This window comes from Mixophyes fleayi, chromosome 5, assembly GCF_038048845.1.
Source record: "Mixophyes fleayi isolate aMixFle1 chromosome 5, aMixFle1.hap1, whole genome shotgun sequence".
NCBI lineage: Eukaryota > Metazoa > Chordata > Amphibia > Anura > Limnodynastidae > Mixophyes > Mixophyes fleayi.
Window position 1 is genome coordinate 264756037 of NC_134406.1, and position 25403 is coordinate 264781439.

At 41.0% G+C, this 25403-nt stretch overlaps 1 protein-coding gene across 2 annotated transcripts in view; it reads right to left on the bottom strand.

Moving 5' to 3' along the window:
• Window positions 1–6353, bottom strand: part of TMEM65 (transmembrane protein 65) — a 62845-nt gene extending 56492 nt beyond the window's left edge. Inside the window, exon 1 of one of the 2 annotated variants that reach the window (XM_075214040.1) lies at window positions 5054–6353. In XM_075214040.1, coding sequence (XP_075070141.1) covers window positions 5054–5324 — 271 coding nt within the window. In that variant the 5' untranslated portion in view covers window positions 5325–6353. The remainder of the gene's footprint in view (window positions 1–5053) is intronic. The other variant, XM_075214041.1, reaches the window with a different exon arrangement.
• Between the last annotated feature and the right edge of the window lie 19050 nt (window positions 6354–25403).

Genomic DNA, 25403 nt, shown 5'->3' on the forward strand with positions numbered 1-25403 from the left:
GATATTGTGGGACTCTGTGTAACACTAATGAAAGCATGTACCGTATCTATGTCTTAGTGCACGCTACATATGTACTGTTCATATATGAATGTAATGTAGCAATATCTGACAAGAACTGCGCTCCCCGAAAACAAATCCTGTGTCTTAGGAAATCAGACGGAATCTCGGCTCCGAGATGACAAAGGCGTCGGGGAAGCAGATGACAAGCATGCAATCAATGCAAAATCCTAAACAGCTTTTTTTTCAGAGCAATTTCCAACAATTAAGTCCATCAGCATGCATCTGATAACATCTGCAAGTACTACGTGCCATTCTCAGTGCCAGTTTACTGAACAAAGCAGGGAGGTTTTCGAGAAGATGTTACAACGTTTCATGTTCCTGTGAAATTCATATTTTTGAAAACAGAGAATAACCAACACTTACAGCAGGGAAACAAAGGACAAAATAACAAGTGGAGTTTGCTCCTGAACTTGCAGGCACTTTGAAATACTTCGCCCCTGAAATAGGAAACTGAAGGCTGGATTGTGTGTTGCACTCTGACACATTTCCAAAACGCCAAGAACACAGAGCAGCTCACTGACACCCCTATGAATCACTGCTCTGAACACCAGCCGACTTCTCTATTCATTCCACATCACATGATGACAACTCCCAAAACTGAATCAAAGCCGCCTCATGTTTTCCACAAACGCTCTGAGGCAACTGGAATCTGAAAATAAACTCCTCTCCAGGTCACAGTGCTACACCTATCCTGGAGAACAGATGGCAGGTACTACAGCAAGACTTGGCAACCGAAGTTCCAGCAAGCTGGTCCTCCTGGGAATTGTAGTTCCACTGCAGGTGACGAGCAACTGAGTGCTTAAGCCTGAACCATAGGATCTTATGAGAATGGTGTCAAAAATATCTGTAATTGGTTCACAAGTCATTGTATCTCCAATAGGAAGCAACACCCTCACTAACGAAAGGAGAAGTCACATGATTTGGTAAAGAGTTATTCGGCTTTTGAAATGCATGACTTTTAAAACTACACTGAAACTGCTTAATGTGATTCACTGTTACTCAGTAACAAAAATCCATTTCTTCTCCAGTCAGAGGATGCCAACAACTGTATGGCTGTGTAAGCAGGTTTTGAGACAGAGATAATAATATCTAGGAAATGTGTTTCAGTTTAACCAATGTAAAGGTCCTATATAGCATTAGAGTGTAGGCTACCATGCACGATCATGTTTTATCGTACCAAAGCACATTGTATCGTTTGATTTGAGTTTACAAACTGCCTAAAAATCTCTATAAACGATGGAACGATGTCAGGCAAATTCTGCAGTATGTACACTCATGACAAGCAGTGTCCATAGATCTCCATAGAGTTTATAGAGTCAGGATCTTTTCAGCAAATGGTTATGACAGATGAAGAGCACAGATCTGGAGGTAAATCTTGTAAGTCGTGTATAGTGTGTACACATGAATCGGCTGCTGATCGGGACTTTCAGTCGTTGGTAAAATCGTTACAGAAATCCCATCTGCAGTGTGCACCCAGTTTAAGTTGCAATGATACGAGCAAACGTATTCATGAAGAACAAGCATGGGTGCCGTCTAGTGAATAAAAGAAAACATGAAGACTGTTGTAGCAAATAAAAGATTGCTTCAAACTTATGCTTCTTGTATTGGGCTCATACAGGCAAAGATTAAAATCAGGTCTACAACCCCGTATAATCACTAGGAAATGCCAATGCTTCATAAAAGTAAAGCAAGCAAATGTACCCACTTTCCGAACCAGTGTCTGCTTAGCTTTGTGCGGTGTCAATTTTAACTAGATGCTCAGGCTTGGTTCCTCGGAAACCGAACACACCCGAACTTGGGGGATCAGAGTACCGAGCCGAGTCGGAATTGAAAAGGAGGCAAAACGTCATCATGACATCGTCGGATCTCGGAAGTTTTGGATTTCATTTTAAGATCCAAAATAACGGTGGGTGGGAGGGCGGTCCCAAGGACAATTCCATCTTGCACCATTTTTCTTTTCTGCCACTGCTGTGTGCCAATGTGTCCTAAATGTACCAGGAACTGCCGTGTGTTTGTGTCATTGCTCTGTCTCTTACCATCCAACCAGGTCACTGCAGTCTTTGTCCGAAAGTGTATGAAAATAATATTGTGATCCGTGAGGTGGTCAAAATTGACTGTAAATGACTTGAAATTAGTGTTATTGAGGTTAATAATAATGTAGGAAAAAAAAAAAAAAAGCAAAATTCTGTGATTTTAGCATATTTAGGCAATTTTTCTAAAAAATACAAAACCAAAACACACAAGGGTGGTTTTGCCAAAACCAAAACTCAAAGCTAATCCAGATCCAAAACCAGTTCACGGGGGTCAGTGAGCATCTCTAATTTTAACATTACCTGCAGTGTACCCAACCTAGAACGCACTGTAAAATATAATGGGAACGATATCCAAGGGGCTACATATACCTGTTACCGCGCAGCTTTGCGACACATTAATGAATGCATGTCAAAGCTCCCAAAGAGGTCACATCCGTGTGCATGTAGACTTCCATTGCTATGTATGTTTACATATAAGGCAAATGAGACTGCATCTGTCAATATGACCGGCTACATTCTACATTCCTTTTCCAAATTGTCTACCTTATCTCTCCCCACAGACATAATTCCCTGGTCCCAGAGTTATGTCATATATTGAGCTACCTATTACAACCGCCTTGTTCACCGACCCGTTCGCGGCTACCATAACATGCGACAGAAGGACCTAGACCCCAGAACTGCGACAGCGCATTAATGTCCCTGTTATGGGACTCCGTCACTGATCATAAAGATCTCCGCTCCTGGTCCCTGATGACCATCTACATGTCCCATCACTGCCTGACACATTATATGCTGCCGAGAGCATCATTATCAAGCTTGGCAGAAAACATGGTCAATAGGCTGCCGCTGTCGGCCTGTGTGTACGGCCGTCTGCCGAACGCGCTAACAAGCCGCCATGCAGCCAGAAATGATCTGTGCAGCTGAGCAGTGTGTATGAGCTCTACACACAATAAATGTAAGTTTGTAATACATGTTTAATAGGTGCACACAAAAATGTGAATAACTGGCCCACACACCCCAGGTATAAAAAGTCAGCAGACCTCTGGCAGCAAAAGGGTTAAAGGTGCCAATCTTATTTTATCAAGACAAAGTTGGGAGATATCTGCAGGTTAGAGGTATGACAAACACATATAGTTAAACTTGTTTTCCTTATAATAAGTGTTATTGGAAGGGCTTATTTACTAACATTGCATTTAGGTGCAACATTTGTACTTATAATAGTAACCAGACACTTGGTTACATTGTGTCACCTGCACCAGACAGATACGAGCTAATTCCCAAAATTGGCACCAATTAGCAAATAAACCCAAATATCCGTCAGGAAACGTCTTCACAAAGAAATCTCTATTTATTACTGATGCCATATAAAGTTCAGGAACATATAAAATATCTCAGCTAATAACATCTACAACGAACGTTTATTATTATTATAATTGTTCCCTTATTTCGTGTTTCGTAATATGATTGGTGCTAACCAATCATATTACGAAACACTGTACAGTCATCATTCACATCAGTGCCTGCCCATATTGGAGCTTACAGTCTTATACACTAACATACACACACACACATATTATATATATATATATATATATATATATATATATCTATATCTATATATCTATATCTATCTACTATATAAATGCCTAGTGGCGTGTGTGTAAAAAAAAAAAAAAAAAACAAGCTGCAGCGCCACCTGCTGGGCAGAGGTATACACTGACCTATATATTTCTTGAAGAAGTGACAGTTGGGAGTAGTTGGTGGTTGCCGGGGGTGACAGTGGGGAGTTTTTAACACCTTAAGTAGCTTGATGAAGGATGTGGCGATGAAGATGAAGGATGAGGTGATGGAGAAAAATGATGAGGTGGTGACATGTGGACAAAACCACGTTGAAAAAGGGCGCTTGCGTCGGGAAGTAACGCTCTTCCCCTGAGGAGGCCTGGGCTAGGCCCAAATGCATGACAAGAACCTTTTTAACACCTTAAGTAGCTTGATTTGACTAGAATGCATGAGTATCATGCACGGGTTAACATATATACATATATATATATATATATATATATATATATAAAAAATTGGAGCTATATCAGTGCTAATGACTGTGAAGCCCAATCTGTATAGGTAACGACCTAAAAATTGGACAGCCACAATGTATAGTCTATGTTTTCTTTTTAATAAATAGAATATTCTTCTTGACACAAACACGTGACGACAATATTTTAAATAGGCTGAAAAATAAACTGTTCATCAGCAGTTAGTTCAGTTAAAAACCAAAGTTGGACTATGGAGCTTTTCTTCTTCCCGTTGTCCTGTGTCTTTGATTAAATGATGACAACTGATCAATGCCAGCCAAACTCCTTGCATTAATCAGCTTGCTGTTAAACTTCCTACCAGACACCTCGACCGAGTTCAACACGTAACACATCCAAATATTTTTTTAAAAAATAAAATTGCTTCTAAAATGTTATCCATATGAATTTTAGAATGTTCCTTTAAACCAGCACAAAAAATAGCAACGCCCACGAGAGAGGTTTACACAAGGACAAAAACTATGTTTCAGCCACTGCTTCATAGTAGATTAAAGTGGAAGTAAGCAAAGCTTACAGGCATCGATGCTCCTTATTTACCATGATAATGGAAATTCTGAGGGCAAGATGGGGACAGGATGACAGCAGGTGGAGAGTTAAAAAAAAAAAAATATTTTTTTTTAAAAAAAAAAGCTAGCCAGCGATGAGGTTACTACAAATATTTGCAATTATGATGCAGTAAGGTCAGAGGTTGCATATGCACTCACTGCTCCACAGTATTATACGGCAGGAAATAATGACTGGACTTGCAGCCAGTATTATAAACCAATTCCTTTTTTGTCATGTTTAAAATAATTGTAGGAGAAAACGAAACACAATAAGCTGAAGTAAATACAAATACTACCTCAAATGCTCTGTGTGTGTTAGCCTTACCTTGTGCAATAGCTATTGACTCAAATCTGTGCAGCTCTTTCAGTAAGCAGCTCCGTTCGGCAGCATGAAGGCTGTATATGAAGTCCCTGGCTCCTTGTGATGTATTAAGCGGCTCCATGGGCTCTTTCCTTGGGTGTGTGCCCATCAGTCGGCAGCTTTTCATGACAGAGGTCCCAGGACACCTCCTGCCACTCATCCCCAGCCAGCTCCATGGCTTCAGGGTGACAGTGGGGCGCAGGGCAGTCCGGCTCAACAAAGGAAGCATGGACATCCTTCTTATCCAAAGTGTACCTAGCTTTTACTAGTGAATGAAGAGGTGACTGCCTTCTAGTACACTCTCTCCTATGTGTCAGTGAAACTCAACACAACTATACCTGTTCTGTCAGCATAAATATATGTGCATAGATTAGATTAATTATTACACCGCTATAAAAGCCTAGCAGCTTTGGAAATTACACTTTATTTATAATTCAAACCACTGCTGGATATGCATACTGTAACTAATGGAAGCAGTTTATTTTTTGATTATTGCATATATAGTTATCAGTGGTATGTAGATAAATTACTAACAAGGCTACTGAGATGACCTCTATAAACAATAAAATACTATACAGCAGGAATAGTGTCGACAATGATCCCTGCAATAAACAGGGAGGGGATAGATATTAAGTGATGCTTTACAATCAAGACTAGGAATTTGACATTAATAGAGGACTTGTGTGCCTATATGATATATACAGAGGTATATACAATGTAGAAGGGCTGGAAGTAACTTACTACAGGGGGGAATAAGAAGACAAAGGTGCATTGAAAGGGATGTAGTATTACAAGTTAATGTATAAACAATAAGTGAATGAACTGCAAGCTAGACACTATATACAGATCAGTGGTGGTGTGTGGGACATGTGATAGGTGTGTGCATGTGTATAAATAGCTCTGTATATATGTGTACAGTAAGATGTATATGGAGATTAGGCTATAGGGATTGCAGATGGAGGCTGTGCACACAGCAGGCTCTGTTAATAGAGATATATAGTCCAGATCAGAGGCTGTTATTCTGCATTGTCTGTGCGTTCCCGGGTGTGCAAAGGGGGCGAGGTGCAACTCACCCTGCCAAAGGTCACCAGCAGCCCAGCACCTCGTCCGGGTCACCTCTACCGCCGGCCTGGTGCTCACAGAGCGGGCTGTGCACGGCTGTCCCCGGGACCGTGAGCTGGGAGCGGTTGCACTGTCCCCGGGAGTCCGCACATCTCAGAGTCCCAGGATTAGCCGGGTACTGCGCATGCGTCAAGGGCTGCTGAGTGGCAAGGCGTGTGCGCGGCCACGGTGCGCGCTCTCCGGGGTGTGTATGGCGCATGCGCAGTTGGCTCTGCTCCTGAGAGGGGCATTTGGGGGTCAGTGAGGTGCCTAGTGCATGGGGAAGAGGGAGTGGACCTAAGATCCCCATACATAGCCTGTATCATTGTTTTCAAATTATTTCCAGGGACATTATGCCAGGACTACATTACCCAGCATGCTGTGTGCACAGAGCTTGGTTATAATGTCATTTATTTGCATTTTCAATGTCCCTATTACATATTAGGTTGTAAAGCCCAGAGCATAAAATGGATAGTGATCATTGCAGTTAGTAGCCGAAATACCCAATTGTATTGCACAGACAATGTTTAAAATCTAGAAAAATCAGGACTATCCTAGAAAATAAGGGACAATTAGCAGGTATGCTGTATGCGAATTACATCTGACCTAGGAGCCTATTTATAAAGCACTAAACCATGCAGAAACTTCATTTTCCGCATAGTTTAGGCATTTTTAAGTAAAATATCGGAGAAAATCCTGCATTAGGCAAATTACAGCATTAACTGCAGTCCCCTATAATAATCATTGGGCTCTGCCGACTGGGCAATTTTAATGCTGCGAATTTAACTTGTCCCCAGTGTCTAACATTAGCCATTCTATCATATGGGGAGAGCAGTGGTCAGGGAACAGGGGTAAATTACCCCAAATGGGGTAAAAATGAAATCCCTGGGGTTAATGCTGCTGATTCACATGCTGTCAGTTGGATTGTAGACCCCTTTATATGTGAAATTGCTGTTGTACCAGAAGAGCCTCAAGGGTTGGCAGAGGCACTTCTTGATCTTCGATGCAATAATGAAGCACGTATTGCATTTGAAAACAAAGCAAATCTGTCATATTTTTGGATGTCAACAGCTGCAAAGGCATCAGAATTGCACATAAGGAGGCAGTCAAAAAGTTGCTGCCTTTTGCGACAACCTACCTTTGTGAACAAGGATTTTCCACTCTAATGAATATAAAAGCAAAGCAGAGAAATCGATTGGACGCAGAAGACTGTACCCAAATTGCTCTGACATCAAAATGCCCCAATATTGATGCTCTCGTATCAAAAATTAAGCAACCTCATTTCTCCAAAACCTGAAGTTTTGAAGTTGAAGCTTTCAAAGAAATTGTGAATAGATTCAATAAAATTTTGAATTCCAATAATTAATAATATATGATTTCCTTCCTTTCAAATCAAGGGGGTAAAGTTAGCGTTTCTAAATATATTTGGGGGTAAAAGGTAAAAACGTTCCCTGACCCCTGCGGTAGAGGGATTTTCTGATTAATTTCCGTGAATGACATATGCCTAGGTCACGCATGCACAGTAAAGACTGCAGATCAGAAAGATGTCATCGTAGGGACAGCCTCATATCGGATGCACTTTCCCTGCTTGACTTAGTAGTAAATGGTCCCATCAATTCATCTGCCATCGTTGCGATGACAGATGACCATCCGCATTGGGGGCTATTCAAGTGCAGCAAGTTTTTCTTTTGACCGCGTTGTCATTTTTTTATAATTTTCAAGCAGGTTAACTTTACCCGCGATTCAATTCCATTTTTAACGCTCAGTTTTTTTTTTCATCAAACGGTCCTCTCGCGGTCCAGTAGACGGTCTATTGAAAGTATAGGGTGTGCAAGAGGCAGCCGCATTAAAAGTTATTCAATTGTTTTTTAATGCGACGCGTTAAACAGGCAAATATGCTGTTTTATCTCGCACCTCTTTGGGGTGTGTTAAAAATAAAAAACCTCTGAAAAGTATTTGAAATCATGTAATAATGTGAAAAAACTTTAAACTATGTTTATCACTAATGCCTAAAAAAGTTGATTGTCTTGTGAAAAAATAATGAAATAAAATAATTAATTATATTTATGTATGTTTTTGGTACAAATATAAATGTAGAAATGTGTTTTGAAATGGTATAGATGATGCTATGGTAAAAATAGTTCATTTAAAAAATATGCTAAAGAAAGTACTGTAATGTAGATATTATCAATGTGTAAAGCAAGCTAATGTATGCAAAATCTTTTTTTTGTGTTATACACGACCGTGTTAAAACTCCCCTTCACTCCCCTAAAAACTCGCAAACATAATGTTTAACGGGCAGGGTCGGCGTTCCCTCTTTTTCAATTGAATTGCACAAGTTTGCGCGCAGCGCTGACTAAAAACGGTCGCTATTGCAGGTAAAAACCCACTGCAGATTTTTTTTTTACGCTGCGGGAAAAAAAAAAACTTGCGGACAATTGAATACCCCCCTTTGTGTTTTATCTGTTGTATCATTTAAAAAAAAACATCCGTGTTGTATTTTATCAGTTTTGCAAATCTGATCTATCCACATTGGCGAGACAGTAATAGACACTATTGGCCCAGCGAAAGGTGACGTGAGTTGCTTTCCAGCCAGAGTCCAAAACCCTGTGAACCTCATCTGATGGGCGTTCTAATAAAATCCTGACTGCAACCTTTCCCATTGTGTGCACTCTCCACCCAGGTAATAGACTTGATTGATAGTCACCTTATTATTACACCTTATTATAGACGCTGAGCCATAAGGTGGAAACCTATTATTAAGCATTAAACACAGTGTCTGAACGTTTCTTATCACCACAACCGTCCCGACTGTTTCTCCTCTCCAATACCAGCACTCGCTTGCATCCTTGTAACTAGTTAGGGATCTGCATGTTTTTGTCTGTTTTATTTACTGTGTCACTAATGACAGTTTGTGTGATTTTAAAATGACTCATTGGCTTCTACGGCACAGAAGATTCCGATGGATCCCTTTGCATCGCTGTGTCCCTGGTGGGTTCTCTTGCTCTGTGGCTCCAGCCGCACCATCATCATCATCATCTATTTATATCATCTATTTATATAGCGCCACTGATTCCGCAGTGCTGTACAGAGAACTCATTCACATCAGTCCCTGCTCCATTAGAGCTTACAGTCTAAATTCCCTAATACACACACACACACACACACTTAACCTACCAGTATGTTTTTGGAGTGTGGGAGGACACCGGAGCACCCGGAGGAAACCAACCATCTTTCTTTCCTCTATCAAATCTCCGTTGCTTTCACTCAGTTGACTAAACATATAACTTTGCAGTAATGTAGAGACATAGGGATCATAGGTTCATAATGAGAATGCAAATTCTATTCATGCACTTTTGTATATAGCTAAATATTGATTGATCATAGACGCATCCTGTCCTGATATTGTGCTTCCAAGCATTAAAGTGTTGCATCCTGTCACTCACTCTCCATTACTGCTTTGTAACACAATGTTGCATTGATGGATTAATGGAACCTGTTATGTCCAAAGCCAAATGTGTTTTGTGTGCTTAAGTAACCACACCAGAAATGTATAAGCAAGCATGTGTACTTTTAACATTATTGTCCACATGGCAAGTAGCACTGCATTAGTGGAATGAAAGTGTAGTATTCTGCATTTTAAAATAGACTGCACATTATACTATCACTGGAGAGACATAGAAACAAACAGCGTTCTAGTTGTAACAAGCCATGCTTAGCGGCGCTCCATATATGCCTTCCTGCACCCTCTATCCCCTCTTCTACCCTTGAGCGCTCAGTCGCAAGTCAAGGTCACACCTGCTGGCAGATTTATAAGGTATTTTTGCCGCTCTATACAGGTGTTTATGTGCTAACTTGATCACCCGTTACTACGCTTCTTGTTTCTGACCAATGCTCTATTATTATTATTATTATCATTTATTTGTTAGGCGCCACAAGGTTTCCGCAGCGCCGTACATAATACAAACAGGAGACCATACAGGGTGACATAGTACAGAGCAATAAACACAAAGTACCAATACTTCAGAACTCCGGACAGACATATGAGCGAAGATGGAGTAGAAGAACAGGTATGGAGACAGGAGGGGAGAGGGGCCCTGCTCATACAAGCTCACATCCTAAGGGAGGGTGGACAAACAGGCACAGGAGGGAGCCATTAAAGTAAGGGAGAGAAAGGCGGGGCTGGTGGAGAGAGGGGAGAACGAGAGAAGGATGTTTGCGAAGGTGCAACAAGGTAAGGGTTAAGTGGATTGTTGGTAGGCTTTGAGGAACAGGTGAGTTTTGAGTGCCCGTTTGAAGGAGCACAGACTGGGTGAGAGACGGATGGAGCGTTGGAGGTCGTTCCAGTGGAGGGGAGCAGCTCGGGAGAAGTCTTGGATTCTGGAGTGGGAAGACGTGATCAGAGTGGAGGAGAGGCGACGGTCATTGGCCGAGCGCAGGGAGCGGGCAGGGGTGTGAATGGTGAGGAGGTTGGAGATATAGGGGGCAGTGGACTGGGAGAGGGCTTTGTAAGTGGTGGTGAGGTGCTCTATGCTCTTGACTGTGACCTTTGGCTTTTATTCCAACCTTGATCATGTGCTGCCTGTCCTAAACCTTGGCCTGGTCCTGACTACCTCAGTAGCTTGTCCTATAATAAACTAATTTGTACCCCTTGCATTGTAACAAGGTTTGTCCAGGAGCGAACTTACTCCTTTTTTTTTTTTTTTGCTTTGCACTTCTTAATGACTCAGGCCCTATGGGGGAAATTCAATTCCCCCCGAAGTACCGCCGCATAAAATCTATTACCGTTATTATGGTAATATTAACCCGGCTTTCTGCTCAAAGCTCAGGGAGCTGCGAGCTAAAAGCCAGCATTAAAACTACTGTAATAACAGTATTTACGCGCACACTATTACCGTAATAACAGTAATAGTGTGCAGGCTGCGTTACTTTTTCAAGTAGCGGGGCCAATTGAATTCCTTCCTATGTGTGGATACAATCATACTGAAGGAGAAAACTGTTTAACTACCATTTGTTATATGCATATAACACTGTTCATTTTTTTTTCTTTGCATTGTATTATTAATGTTGTTTTTTTTACTACCTTGATTTAATAAACATGATAAAATGTTACATAGATCAGCTATATTTACAAACGTAGGCAATATTAATATTTCAGTTTTTGCACAAAGCAATTACCACATTGTAGGTGTAATCACTGGCTCCAGGGGAATACCATTTAAGAAATTAATTCATCTCCAGGCAGTATTGGATAACTGCAAAGCCCCTTCCCCTCTATACCCTCCATCAACAGTGAAGTTAAGGGTTTTTAACTTTGTCCTAAAACTCTGATGTGGTAACAGATTGTGTGAGATCTTCACAACCAAGTAAGTGACATTGATTATTGTAATTGTTTTTCACCAAAATAAAATCTACGTTTTCACAAAGCAAAAACAAAGAAACGTAAAAGTGCAATAAATAGTTTTATTAACCTTGCTCAAAAGGTTGTACTATTTGATAGGTGTTATTTGTTAAGGTTGCTAATATTGTTAATCTATTACTCCTATTATTGAATTACTCTTTTGTAAATAGTAATTTATTTCTTTTGATTTTTAAGTTGTTTTTTTTTTACTTTCGTACATGGATTCTGCTTTGTGCTACTCATAATAATTAATGTTAAACCGTTAACTAAAATTACTTGTTGATAATGATAAAAATAACACATTTTTTCTGCATTTCAGTATGAATAATAAATAATTCACAAAGCACAATATGTAACAGTAAATAGCATATTAATAAGAAGATTTTTAAGAATACATGTTAGAATTCTTTCTGAAGAGACATTTGTGAATTCCACTCATAGTTTTCCTGTAGATAGTGGAGTTTGGGTGTGTTACACAGACCAGCCTAATCTGTCAGTCACCAGTATCTCACTGCTCCAGTTTACCAGCTTTACAAGGCTGACGTTACAGTCCTGGAACTGGTTTTAATGCAATGTTTAATGTGCCCAACAAAACCGATCATGTCCTGCCTACTTGAACCACACCACTTCTAATTGCATCTGCCTACAGGGCTTCGCAGCATTATAATTTGCCATTTATTTTCTGGTATTGCTTTTCCCATATCTATTAAGACACCAAACTGTCACTACATACATTTTTTTTTGTAATAGTCACAAATCTATATGTAAGCAGTTCTGTGTTTTAGCAGAATTTATCAAATAAAAACACACTAGTTAATAATGTATTTATTTTGCTCTGTAAATATTATTACTGTTATCATAAATACATGTGTGATTTATATGCTGGAGAAAGTATGCGAGGGAAGTACAGACCTCCAAAATTCCCAACTAGGATTAAGAGTCGGCGTAGTACTTGGATCCAGCGTCCATTCAACTCTAGGGGGTAAATATATCATCCTCCGAAGGCAAACCTGCAGCGGCTTGTAAAGACAATCCTGCCTTTACAAGCCATCGCCGCTTTAAATTTTCACTGCAAAGTCGCCAATTTCCGGCGACATGCAGAAATCGGAGGTTGAAACATTTACGCCAGGACAGATATTTAGAATATGGCCTCTAAACAGAGGGTGCACGGGCTAACAGGTCTTTAAGGGGTAGATTCAACAAACCTTCTGAAAAGGAAAGAAGGTTTTGCAACCAATCAGATTCCAGCTATCATTTATTTAGTACATTGTAGAAAATGATAGCTGGAATCTGATTGGTTGCTATGGGCAACATCTCCACTTTTCCTTTTTAGAATCTACCCCTTAGACTTTCATGTGTCCTCAGTTTCAGAGACTATCTGTGTCAGGCCTCATAACCACTGGCAACGTTACATGCATTCTTAAAGCATATCAATGGTTCTGACAATAGAAACCTTAATTGTTAGTGTTACTATTCCCATTGGCATTTATACGTGCATTGTGTTGTGTTTGTGTTGCATTTTTCAGATCGCTGCTTTTTTATATACTTTTTTTGTGTTTGCCATATTTAAATTCATCAGGAAGCCTTCGGTGACCTTTTTAACGCTAGCAAAAATGCATATCAAAAGCTAATCGAACGAGTTTGCATTTTAATATGTGTTTTTGTTACTGCTTTTATTATAGCTACAAGATGCAAGTAAAACGCCTGTGGTTATTTGGCATAAGAGAACTGAGGAAACTTTGCAAACTGTGGGTTCGATTTATCAAACTTTCTAGAAAGGAAAAGTGGAGGAGTTGCTCATAGCAACTCATACTAACACCTTTAAAAAGTTTGAAAAGTCTATCCCTGTGAGTGAAAAGGCTGCAGTAAGCTTGTGTTGGAGGAAGCCTGCACGCTTAACTGCTAGGTAGGTGGACAATGTGGCCGTGTTACCATCTACTGCTGTACTGCACGACCATACCAGGAAGCAGAAGTGTGCTAATAACAACCAGCAGGAAGGTTATCTGCTCTGCTGACCATGTTAATGGAGGACATAAATAAAAGGTGCAAGACCCTGGCAAATGTGACAATGGATCAAGCTGAATCCGGAACTGCTGTACAAAGATCCATTTGTGTAAGCCGCTTTCTCCAAGAGGCTGAGTGCAACTTTCCAAGCTGATGAATTGGAAACTTAATCCACGGATCCTTGCATCCCTCCGTATTAACTTTTCAATTGTTTTTAACACACCAATGGGTGTACCAGTCAGAAATGTCCCCACGCTCCCAGATGTAAGACCGATTGTTTCCACTCCACAAACGGACTTCAGTTTAGCGACGGATCAGAGTTGTCCGCCTTTGGTACTCGTCCTATACTTTAAATGGAACCCGTTTTGTGCCTCTGTTTTGCACTTGATGGTGGGGAAGCACATTCTGAGCAATAGAATAAAAGTTTCACATACACACAATTCCCACATGTCCTCTCACTTTTGATTAATTTAGCCATAAATACGGTTAAATCGTGTGTTTTTTCGTGAAAATTGGAAACAATGTAAAGGTCTTAAAGTGGAAGGTTAAATTTTGAGGAGATATCTACACTGTCGCATGGTGCGCCATTTTAGAATTGTCAGTGCGCCATTTTAGAGTTGTCCGCGTCTCACCTCACTTCTGGGTTGCAGGGGAAATTCCCAAAAGCAAAATGTAGGCATGCACCTTGGAGTGTGCTGAACTTACCAAGGAGGTGCACTGTGGCGTGCTTTGTAAATGGCCTCCACTGTGTTTAAAAGGGATGAGGCTTTAGGCCCTGAACCTGCAGACTGGCCAGATAAGCCAGGAAGGCCTAGAGTACTTTATACCGGTCTAGCTGCAGGGCCCATAAAATGCTTTTATTGTCAAGGGTTAGGGCATATTGCAGCGAACTGTCCTTTGACTGATGAACCAGGGAAACATGATGTTCTCTGTTATTATTATTAACATTTATTTATATAGCGCCACTAATTCCGCAGCGCTGTACAGAGAACTCACTCACATCAGTCCCTGCCCCATTGATGCTTACAGTCTAAATTCCCTAACACACACACACAGACAGAGACTAGGGTCAATTTGTTAGCAGCCAATAAACCTACTAGTATGTGTTTGGAGTGTGGGAGGAAACCGGAGCACCCGGAGGAAACCCACGCAAAGACGGGGAGAACATACAAACTCCACACAGATAAGGCCATGGTTGGGAATTGAACTCATGACCCCAGTGCTGTGAGGCAGAAGTGCTAACCACTGAGCCACCGTGCAATTGATGTGAAAAAGCTTTATTGGACTTGTGTAGTTTAATCAGATACTCTGATACACTTGTGATACTTTCTATACATAGTAATACCAGACTGCTATTGTAAAGGTTAACAGAACCTATGGGTCTGTATTGCACCAGTTTGGCCTAGTCCCCTCTCTGCTGCATGATGCTATCCTGGTGAGGGATTTTTCATATTCCTGGAAATTTTAGGAGAAAACAAACTAGTGACGGATCATCCTGTAAAGTTAGGAAAACTATATTGCATTAATATGTGATTTCTGTAACAATTTTATCGACAACTGAAAGCCTCGATGATCATGCCGATTCATGTGTACACGTCTACATGATTTACCTTCAGATCTGTGATCTTCATCTCTCATAACCATCTGCTGAAAGGATCGTGACTCTGTACACTGTACAGATATCTGCCTACACTGCTGGTCGTGACTTGCGTACACACTGCCACATTTGCCCGACATCATTACACCGCTGATCGTGATTTTTAGGAAGTTTATAAAACCAAATCAACAGATGCAATGTGCTTTGGTAGGATAATACATGATTATGGGAGCGTGCACACTCTTGCAATATCTGACCAAACGGCCGTTCATGGTGTGATCTGCACAATAATTGCGTCAGTGTGTACCCAGCTTAAATGATGCTTCTGGAATGTCTGAGATCATTCTGATATACAAAATGAAATTGCTATTCATGATTGTACACCTCTCCTGGACGTCAGAAAAGATTATTTTGGTTCACAACCAATGTGAGACCTTATACTTACTAGAGCAAGAGAAAGTATAAAGATAACTGATGGAAAAACTGTAAATCCCAAATCTAGGTTCAGTCTCACATATGGCTATAGAGAAAAATTATTGTATCTAATAGACAAAAAGAAAAAGACACTTTGGGACAGTTAGTGGTCCCTAAACCTTACAGAAGGCTGGTTTTAGACTTGTCAATGACTGTAGATATCATTAGTGTTTTCCTTTTCAATTACAAGTTTTTACGAAACAAGACCCCTGTATGCTAATAAACATTTTGGTCAAGATAGCTAAGCAAACAGATGACGACTCTGATCCTCCTTCATAGTCCCAGACTCGGGATAAATCTCCTCTTCCTGAAATGCAGCTGTCAATTTCACGTTCTTGAATAACCTATTACTGCTAAAAATTCCTGTTTGAGTGGACTCTTGCTTGCTTCTTGCATAAGAATGTATATTATACTTTGCACTGGATATACCTGTTTAATATTTTTTATATTGTAGGTTTTATATGTTTACACACAGTTTTTATTGCAGTCATAGCTGTGACTAAAATATAGTTTTTTTCCATACTTAATACCACTCCTCTTGGCCCTCTCACTCTGTACACATCCACTTTGGCAGTTATGAACAACCTATGGCTCTCCAGATGTTGTGAAACTAAAAAATCCAGCATGCTTTGCCAGCCCATCGCTCTCGGGGTATGCTGGTACTTGTAGTTTCACAACACCTGATGAGCCACAGGTTGTATAGCCATGCACAACGGCCCAGCATACCGCTTCCACATATACCTTATCTTATTTTCTTTTATTATTTAAATCTCTTTATTTTTATAGGAGTGAGGAAAATACATAAACAATAGTGATCGATAAAATTGTAACCAAGAGATTGTGTAAATAGACATTATATAACCATACATCTTTTACATAAAGTTGCACTTTGAATTTCTAAATCTGCAATACTGCTGTTTATTTAATATAAGGAGAGGGGAGGGAACAAGATGTCATGGGAAAGGTAATGTTTGACAGGTTGTAGCTCACAAATGTAGATAGAAATGTAGATCGTACCAGATATCATCATCATCATCACCATTTATATAGCTTCACTGATTCCGCAGCGCTGTACAGAAAACTCACTCACATCAGTCCCTGCCCCATTGGAGCTTACAATCTAAATTCCCTAACATACACACAGACAGAGAGAGACTAGGGTCAATTTTGATAGCAGCCAATTAACCTACTAGTATGTTTTTGAAGTGTGGGAGGAAACCGGAGCACCCGGAGGAAACCCACGCAAACACGGGGAGAACATACAAACTCCTCACAGATAAGGCCATGGTCGGGAATTGAACTCATGACCCCAGTGCTGTAAGGCAGAATAGGAGAATTGTTGGCTGGAAACCAGAACTCCCAAGTCCTATGTCAGGATAGTATCGTTTAAAGACCAAAGACATATTACATGGATGAACTATACCAGATACAATTAATTAGTGTATTCCTAGTTCTATCAGATTTATGATATTAATCCAATATTGATGCAATCACACCATATATGGAGGAATGTTCCCACTTCTCTACATTTCTCTCCAACATAAGAACATAAGTCTGAGGAGGGGAAATAAATACTATACTTGATTTCTTACTTCCTCCCATATAGGACTAGTATGGGCTCTGGGTATAGTCCTCGAGTCGGGATCTAAACTTAGTCTCCGTCAGCGACATGGATGTATAAATAAATGGCGATGATGATGATGTATAATGTACGAACACAATCACCGCACATTTCTTTGAGCTTTGTAGGCCATGTAGGTCATGCACCTGCCGGTTTCCAATGTGATCTGAAGGAGCCAGGATGTCTGTGTAAGTTAATTTGATTCACCCACTAAGGTAGGCGGGTTATTATGTACATAGGCAAACCGAAGGGGGGTTTCCAAGTGCCTGGAAACCCCCTCCAAGCCTGGGGCACTGTATAATTGAGGTGGCTGGACCCTGCCCCTGCTTCACACGGCTCTGCGTGAACAGGGAGAGCTGTGTGCACCTAACAGTAGTGCACGCAGCATTGCCCATGTATATGATGGGGATAGGAAGAGTTGGAGATCAGCCAAGCACTGTCTAATATTATAGCCACGCCCCCATGCATGCTGGTCACGCCCACTGGTGGCGTGGTGTGGAAACCCCCCTCTACAAATCCCGCGTTTGCCCCTGATCTAACCTTTATGCCTGGGGATGGCTATCTAAATTGATTTTAATACTCCTTTAAAGTCTTGTTTGGATAGTTGCTCTGAAAAACATACCTTCCTCTCTAGCAGCCAACCACCACCCTTTTTTTTCAAAGCATTATCTTTAGTTTAATTCTAGTGTTGTTCCTCCCTGAGCTTCAACTTAAGGGTTATTGTTCTCTTTGGTTCCTCTTAGCTCCCTGTCTTTTGCTTCTACATTTTGGCCCAGACTGCTTTGTCTTTGACCTCATTCTGGGGAAAGGGTAGGTAGACTACTCGATGTTCTGCTGGTCTTTGATGCCGGGTGTTTTGTTCACAGGTTTCTTTATTGACCGATGATAGTACTTTTCTAATGTGAGCTTCCCCAGGAAACATACAACGGCGCTGAGTTCTCTTAGATGGAAAGGGGCCTTTTTTGAAGGGGACCAATTTGAAAAGGGTGCATGCTTCTTCAAGAGGTCATCATCCCCAGAGCTGAACCTTAGTGCAGCTTCCAAAGTCTCTTATTGGGAGTTTCATATGAATATCTTTTACATGTACTCAATGGTTGTTTTCAAATATGTTTGACAATTTAAAATAAAATATATAATTTTATTTATGTGGATGGGAACGAGTACATTTTTTAAGGTGTATAATTGACATTATTTTATAGAGCATTACATATTTTGATTCTAGTACAGCGCTGTTTTCATTTTATGCTCTTGTTCGTGTATTTGGGGATCGAGCAATATCTCCATGAAACAGCAGCAGTAACTGAGGTGTAATTGGTTAGTGATAATTAAAAGCGCCTGAGTTGTTGATTTAAAATCAGGCAGGACATGAGACATACAATTTAGCGGAATAAGAGATGCTATTAACAGAACAAATCACATGGTAAACAGAACAAATTTAACATCATAATTGACAAGGAAGATACAAGGCAAATGTATAAACATAAGATATAAGGTTGTGAGGACCATGCCTGTGAGAGCTTAAATTCTAGAGGGGAGATAAGGAGAGACAGTAGAATCAAGTGGGACCCTTCATTTTGGGTATGGGGCAGTGGGGAGAAACATGGAAAGCAATCACCTGTCACGGTCGTCTGAATTTCTTGATCCGATTCGGGACCCTTGGGACTAGCTGGAGCAGGAGTGAAACAGAACTTAGCAGCCTGGATGAACTTCTTGCTCATGTTCTTGCTGATTGTAGAATATAGCAGGGGAATTAGCAGTCTGGAAATGTAGACAGGAACAGTGCACTAGAAATGGAGACAGGAACACTGCACTTGTAATGCAGTCAGGATTACTGCACTTGTAATGCAGTCCAGAACACTGCACTTAGGAATGCAGACAGGAACACTGGAGCCAAGAACTGTCCTCTGGAGAGAAGTGTGTTGTTCTGGCAATGAACAGATCACAGAAGCAGGTTTAAATAGGGTGTCCCAAACAACTATTGGCTGATCAGTTCATGTGATCACAGCTGCAGAATCTGGTTGGTCTGGAATGATCACCTGACTGCATCCAAGATGGCCGCGCCCATGCAGCAGAACAAACAGTATGTGTTTGTTTACAAATGGAGGTGTGGATGATGGGAATGTTGCAGACGGCCAGAAGGGACCCAGGTAGCCGTGATATGACAGCGGCGGATGTGGTAAGTGCGGCTAAGATCCCGATTTGTGACATCACCAAAGTAGAGGAACATAGTAGAGAAGCATAATGGCACTGAGTATGATGTCATGGTAGAAGGAGGTTTCAGTAGCGCTAATAGTAAGCTGCAAGCAGGGCGACACCAAGTAGGGGTGGCAGTTCCCGGTAGGCCAGGAGGCTTGGAGGACTCAAGCAGGTCGGCTTGTGGGAGCTGGCAGATGATGTACAAGGCCACTGGCTGATATGTGGCCTTGTGCATCATATGCAAGGGCCTGAAATCACATGCTATGGAAGTCAGCAGGCGAGTGGGATGATGCTGGATCACCAGAATAGAGTAGGCGATGCTTCAGAGACGCTCCAGAAGGTGAGTAGCACCAGGCAGACATGGATGGTTTTCCTAGCTCAGTCCTATGTAGAGCCATCTAGCTTTAGATGGTAGCTAGAAGGCCGACGTGAATCAGCCATTATGGTGCCAAAACTGATTGTGGTGTATCCTGGAAAGATCTCAGTGCTGGGATTTGAGAAGGGGGACAGGGGACCCAGGTATTATGGGATTAGACAGCCCAATAGTAGGAGCTCCATGAAACATGCCCTGTGCAACCTCCCCAGCTTAAATTCACTATTTTGTGTGTGCATTTTTGGGCCATAAATCGCACCCCAAGTTGCTTTCAGCTCTGCACCAGGTCCAGAGTTGTAATACGAACAAGCTACAATAACAGCCCTTCAAGCCAGTGGGGAATCAATTGACATTACATTCAAAAGCTTCACCTTCTCCCTCTTTCCTGTTCACACTCATCTTGTGCTTCATACTTTCTACTGACTCCTCTCGTGACTGCTGTCTGTTTCCCCTCCCTTTAGTATGTAAGCTCTTGTGAGCAGGGCCCTCTTCCCCTCTGTCTCAATTCCATTTCTTCTTCTCCTTGTACTTGCTATGCTTGGAGCTATTGGAGTTTTGGTTTTACTTGTCTCTTTCTGTATTGCTTTACCCTGCGCTGCGGAATTAGTGGCGCTATATAAATAAATGGTGATGAAGGCATATAGACAGGTTTGACACAAGAATCCATCGTTTCCAGAGTAAGACTGTACACTTAAGTTTCTACTACAGTTCATCTTATTCAATTTTTTGGTGTCTACTGAGGATTTCACTGTTCCTAGCAGTTTTCTTAAGGAGGCAAGTCCCTCATATACAACCCGGGGGTTTATATATTTCTTTGTTTGTTTTTTTAAACAATCTTTTTTTATTTTAAGATAATCATCATACCAACATCACCAGCATGTGAAGTTGTAGACAGAAGGCAAAATAAAGAACATTCTATACAATTTGAGTAAATTTGTATTCATTCTATTTTCTCTTGAATTATAAAAATTATCAAGAGATGTTCTTGAGAAAAGTCCGGTAATAGGGACAGGAAAAAGCACGAGAGTAAAGGCTCCAACTGAGAGGAATCAATAGATTCTGGGATATTCTTGATGCAAAGGTTATTCCTTCTCCTACAGAAGTTTTTAAATCTGTCTTTTGCAGTTCAAAGTATGTTTGAGGGACCTCATCATTGTTCCTCCTTTGGACTCAGATTCCAACCTGATATAAGACAATTCCATTCATCTCGATTGGGTTGACTGCTTTTTGTGAAACAACTATGTCAGTAGAGACATGGGGCTAGATTTACTAAACTGCGGGTTTGGAAAAGTGGAGATGTTGCCTATAGCAACCAATCAGATTCTAGTTATCATTTATTTAGTGCATTCTACAAATTGACAGCTAGAATCTCGTTGCTATAGGCAATATCTCCACTTTTTCAAACCCGCAGTTTAGTAAATATACCCCATGGAGTTGTTTGTTGTTATACAATATTGAATATATATAAGTTCCTTTAATTCACCCATGAATCTGTTGCTTAGACAGTATGTCGGCTTCAATTATTGCAGCATTTTCAAAAATATTGTGATCCCTAACAATGGTTAATACATGGTTTATAAGACTTTTAAAAGTTCAGTGCTGACAGCACAAGAGAAAAGCTAAATTGGCATAAGCATGCAAACAATCAAGTCTGGTGTAAATTTAGACCGATGAAGCCCTCTGGTGGTGTTAGAGGATATAGCAAGTAGCCAGATGTGGTTTGAAAGATTATATAAAACAAAATTGTGTTCATTTAGAAACTACATATCAGGCTGCTAAAATATTAGTCCCTTTTTATTTTTATTACCTCCCAGGCATTTCAGGAGACATAGGCAAGCATGATTTTCACTCACATAGTTTGTAAAGCACTTTACGTGCTGAAGCTTAAGCCTGTCTGAATTAATTATTTTGAGATGTGTTCCTAGGTTTTGGGGTATTAGTTTTCAGGAAGTCTGTAACTCATACTTGCCAACTTTCCTGGAAAGTCTGGGAGACTCCCGAAATTCGGGTCGGTCTCCTGGCCAACCGGGAGAGCTGCCATTTCTCCCGCATCCCGCAATTCCCTTACTAAAATGACGCATTTCACCAGGAATCGCTTAATTTTGGCCCCGCCCTCTAGTCACACCCCTCTCCCGGATGTCGCCTGCTGAAAGTAGGCAAGTATGCTATGTAGTTCCTGGCCCCACTGATGGCCACATGGGTGGCTCTTACTGAAGGAAGCTCTGGTGCATTGGAGTCACTCGGCCAGCAGGAGGCAGTGTAGATCTCACCGCTGTATCCAGTGAGGCTCCTGGACCACAACAGCTCCACTCGACCCCACAGATTCGTCCAACCGAGAGGAGCGTGAAGCGCGTCCAGTTGAGCCGTCGTCTTCTGGGTGGGCGAAGATCTGAGAATTCATATTGTGCCCAGATGCTTTGTTCTTGCCAATACTCAACGCTGATTGCATCGGTTCTTGTCCTGATCACTTCCACAGTAAGTGCAATTATGTTGGGAATGGGGAATACCCAATGTTGTGAGATTGAGGACGAACTGTGTCAAAGCTGCGGTTTGTGGAAATCTATGGTTTTCAGCAATTTTTCAGCAGTTCTTAAAATCACAGATGTACAAAAGGGTGAACTCATAAATCTGGCCAAAAGGGATAGTAAATCGATATTTTCAAAAGCGCCAAACTAGAGATCACCGTCCCAACTTTAGCCATGATTAGAATAGAAAGTGTGGGATGTATCAAGCAGTTTTGCAAAACACCAGAACAATGGAGGTGATACCTGAACAGAATGCTGTTTCAGCTATAACATAAGAGAAGGCAACATTAACTTATGAATTATGGAGAAAAAAATATTTATTGATTAAGGGGGCAAAATTTATTTATAATTAACTTGAACTGATGATCTTGTGGGGGCAAAGTTAATTTACAATAAAATTAAGGGGCAATATTATTTTATAATGAAATTAAGGGGCAATAATTTGATTGCTAGTGGGGCAATAAGATAGGGTAACACGTATGTCATTTTGGGGGCACCATTTATATTTTGAACATCAATTTTGGCAGTCCAAAAAAATGCCAAAAAAATGCATCTTAATATTTTCCCTCTGGGTCTCCTTTGGCATGGAGCAGCTCAAAGAGACACAATATTTAATTCTTATAACGTCAAATATTAAAATGCAAACAGTGTGTGTACGTCCAAGCGATATGTCATATCAATAGAGAAAAGACGATTCATTATTCTCTTGTCGTAATTCCCACATATAAATAACCACAGGGACAGATTATAGTATTCACTATAGCACTAAACAGCAGAATAATCCTTCTTTGTGGGTATTCATATGCAGAAATGACAAGAGCCATAGAAGAGAGAGAAAAGCACATCCACTTTGTCAGCACTATCTTTCTGTCACAATAAGGATATTAAAGGCACTAAGATTAATGATATTCAGCACAACCCGTTTTATTGGAGAGTGGGTGACGGAAGAGAATTATTAGTGCAGACAGAGCATAAATATATATCTAAGTTAAACATTTTGGGTGGTAGGTGGCACGGTGGTTAGCAGTGCTATCTCACACTGCTGGACCATGGGTTCTTTTGCAAGTAGAGCCTTATATGTGGAGATTGTAAGTTTTCTCTCTGTTTGCATGGGCTGCCTTTATGTGCTCCACTTTACTCCCACACTCCAAAATATACCATTAATTGGCTGCTGTGTGCATACCTCTCCAGAGGTGGGACAGGGGGCGTGGTTACATCACAATGAGGACAGGGCCATACCCCTAGAGGGCTGCCCATAACATACTGCCCTTCCCCCAGCATTCCCACCCTATGGACAAACATGTCCCAGGATGGGACGGAGGGGCAGAGCCCTAAAATTGGGCCTGCGCAGAAATCAGAACAGTTGGGAGGTATGTGTGTGTGTGTGTGTGTGTGTGTGTGTGTGTGTGTGTGTGTGTTGCTCCAATGGTGCAGGGGCTTAAATTTTCTCTGTGTAGTATTGCATAATATGGTGGCATAATAAAAATAATATCAAGCACTACTGACCTAGATTTTAATTTTAGTTTAATTTAAGTATATGATACGGTGTTCAGTGGCCTCCAAAGGTTCAGGGTGTGCAGTGCTCATATACCAAAAGGAGTCAAGAGGACCACACAACAGCCCTTTGATTTATGGGCCCACCCTGTGCTCAGAGGTTGAGTCACATGGAGCATTTTCTTTATTTCATTTTGTTTTTCAGTTTTGTTTTTTTTGGCCTACCATGAGGGAAGAGAGAAGAGGGGACCAGGCCCTGGTCTGTCTGGCCCAGGCTTATCTGGACTCAGGCTGCAGCTCCATAACGTGGGTGGTCTGTGTAAGTGAGCTCATCAGTGGGATTCACCGGCACCCTGCCCAGAGGTTCTTCCCTCATGGCGACGGGTCATGGTGGCATAGGCCCAGTGGTACAGTTCTATAGTGGACTAACTAGGCCGGCATTGGCAGGACTGGAGCCAGGCATGGGTGAACCAAGTGGGCCCTGAAAGAGCGCGGGACCTTTCTCTATCTTCCTCCTCTACATCTTTTTTGTTTTTTTAACCTAATGGGCAATCAAAGTAACCTTCTTCCCAGCGAAATGTTAGTAGCCAGAATACATGTAATTCACCAAATAAAACAAAGAAGCACACTTGTTAAATTACCTTTTATTGAAAAAAAACACGTCAAACCCTTGTTCACCATTTATTTTTTTGATAGAAAAAATATTTTCTTAATTTTGTAATCCAAAGCGATCTTCTTTTTATAATCCTCTTCTCGTAATCCACAGGATTCTTCTTTGATTTGTAATACAAATGAGATCTTCTTAGTTTGTAATCCGAGGGAATTATTCTTCTTGTAATCTTCTTCTTGAAAAAAAAATTCTGGACAAAAATAAAATACAATATTAGATTATGTGAACCACTCCTAGGGGCTTCCGGGACCTCCATTAGTTACTTAGCCAATCATAATCAGTTTTCCATGAGAGACGCAATGTGATTGACTGGCTGTCTTGGAGGCTCTCTGCATTGATCACATATCAATAGTGACTGACTAAATCTCTATTCATTTGGGCAAAACACAACTTAACAATTTTGTGAAGCTCCATTCATGTCAATGGTCCATTCACGTCATTCATTTGGATGGGGTCCATTGGTCTCTGTGCACAACTCCATTCAGTGGGGTATTGGAAGGAATAAGCCATTGACAGCAATAAGCAGTTGTAACTTCACCTGTTAACCCCTAGTGGGTATGTATACAATGTGACCAATAGACTTTTTGAAGTGTGATGTCATGCATAGAGCAAGCAGCATCCAACAAATCGTGCCGCGGTGCAAGTATATATAGACACAAATATATGGACATATAGAATATAATTGGCTTTATTTTCACATGCAGTAAAACATATTGAACTTGTGTTAAAATGGGATGCAGCGTTTAAATTCCAGTGTATAATGGAGTGTGACCTGGCAACCACACAGAGAGACAGCATCTCACTCGAGCTCCGGCTATATGCTCTATTCGTACATAATTTAAGGGCATCCCCTTGCCC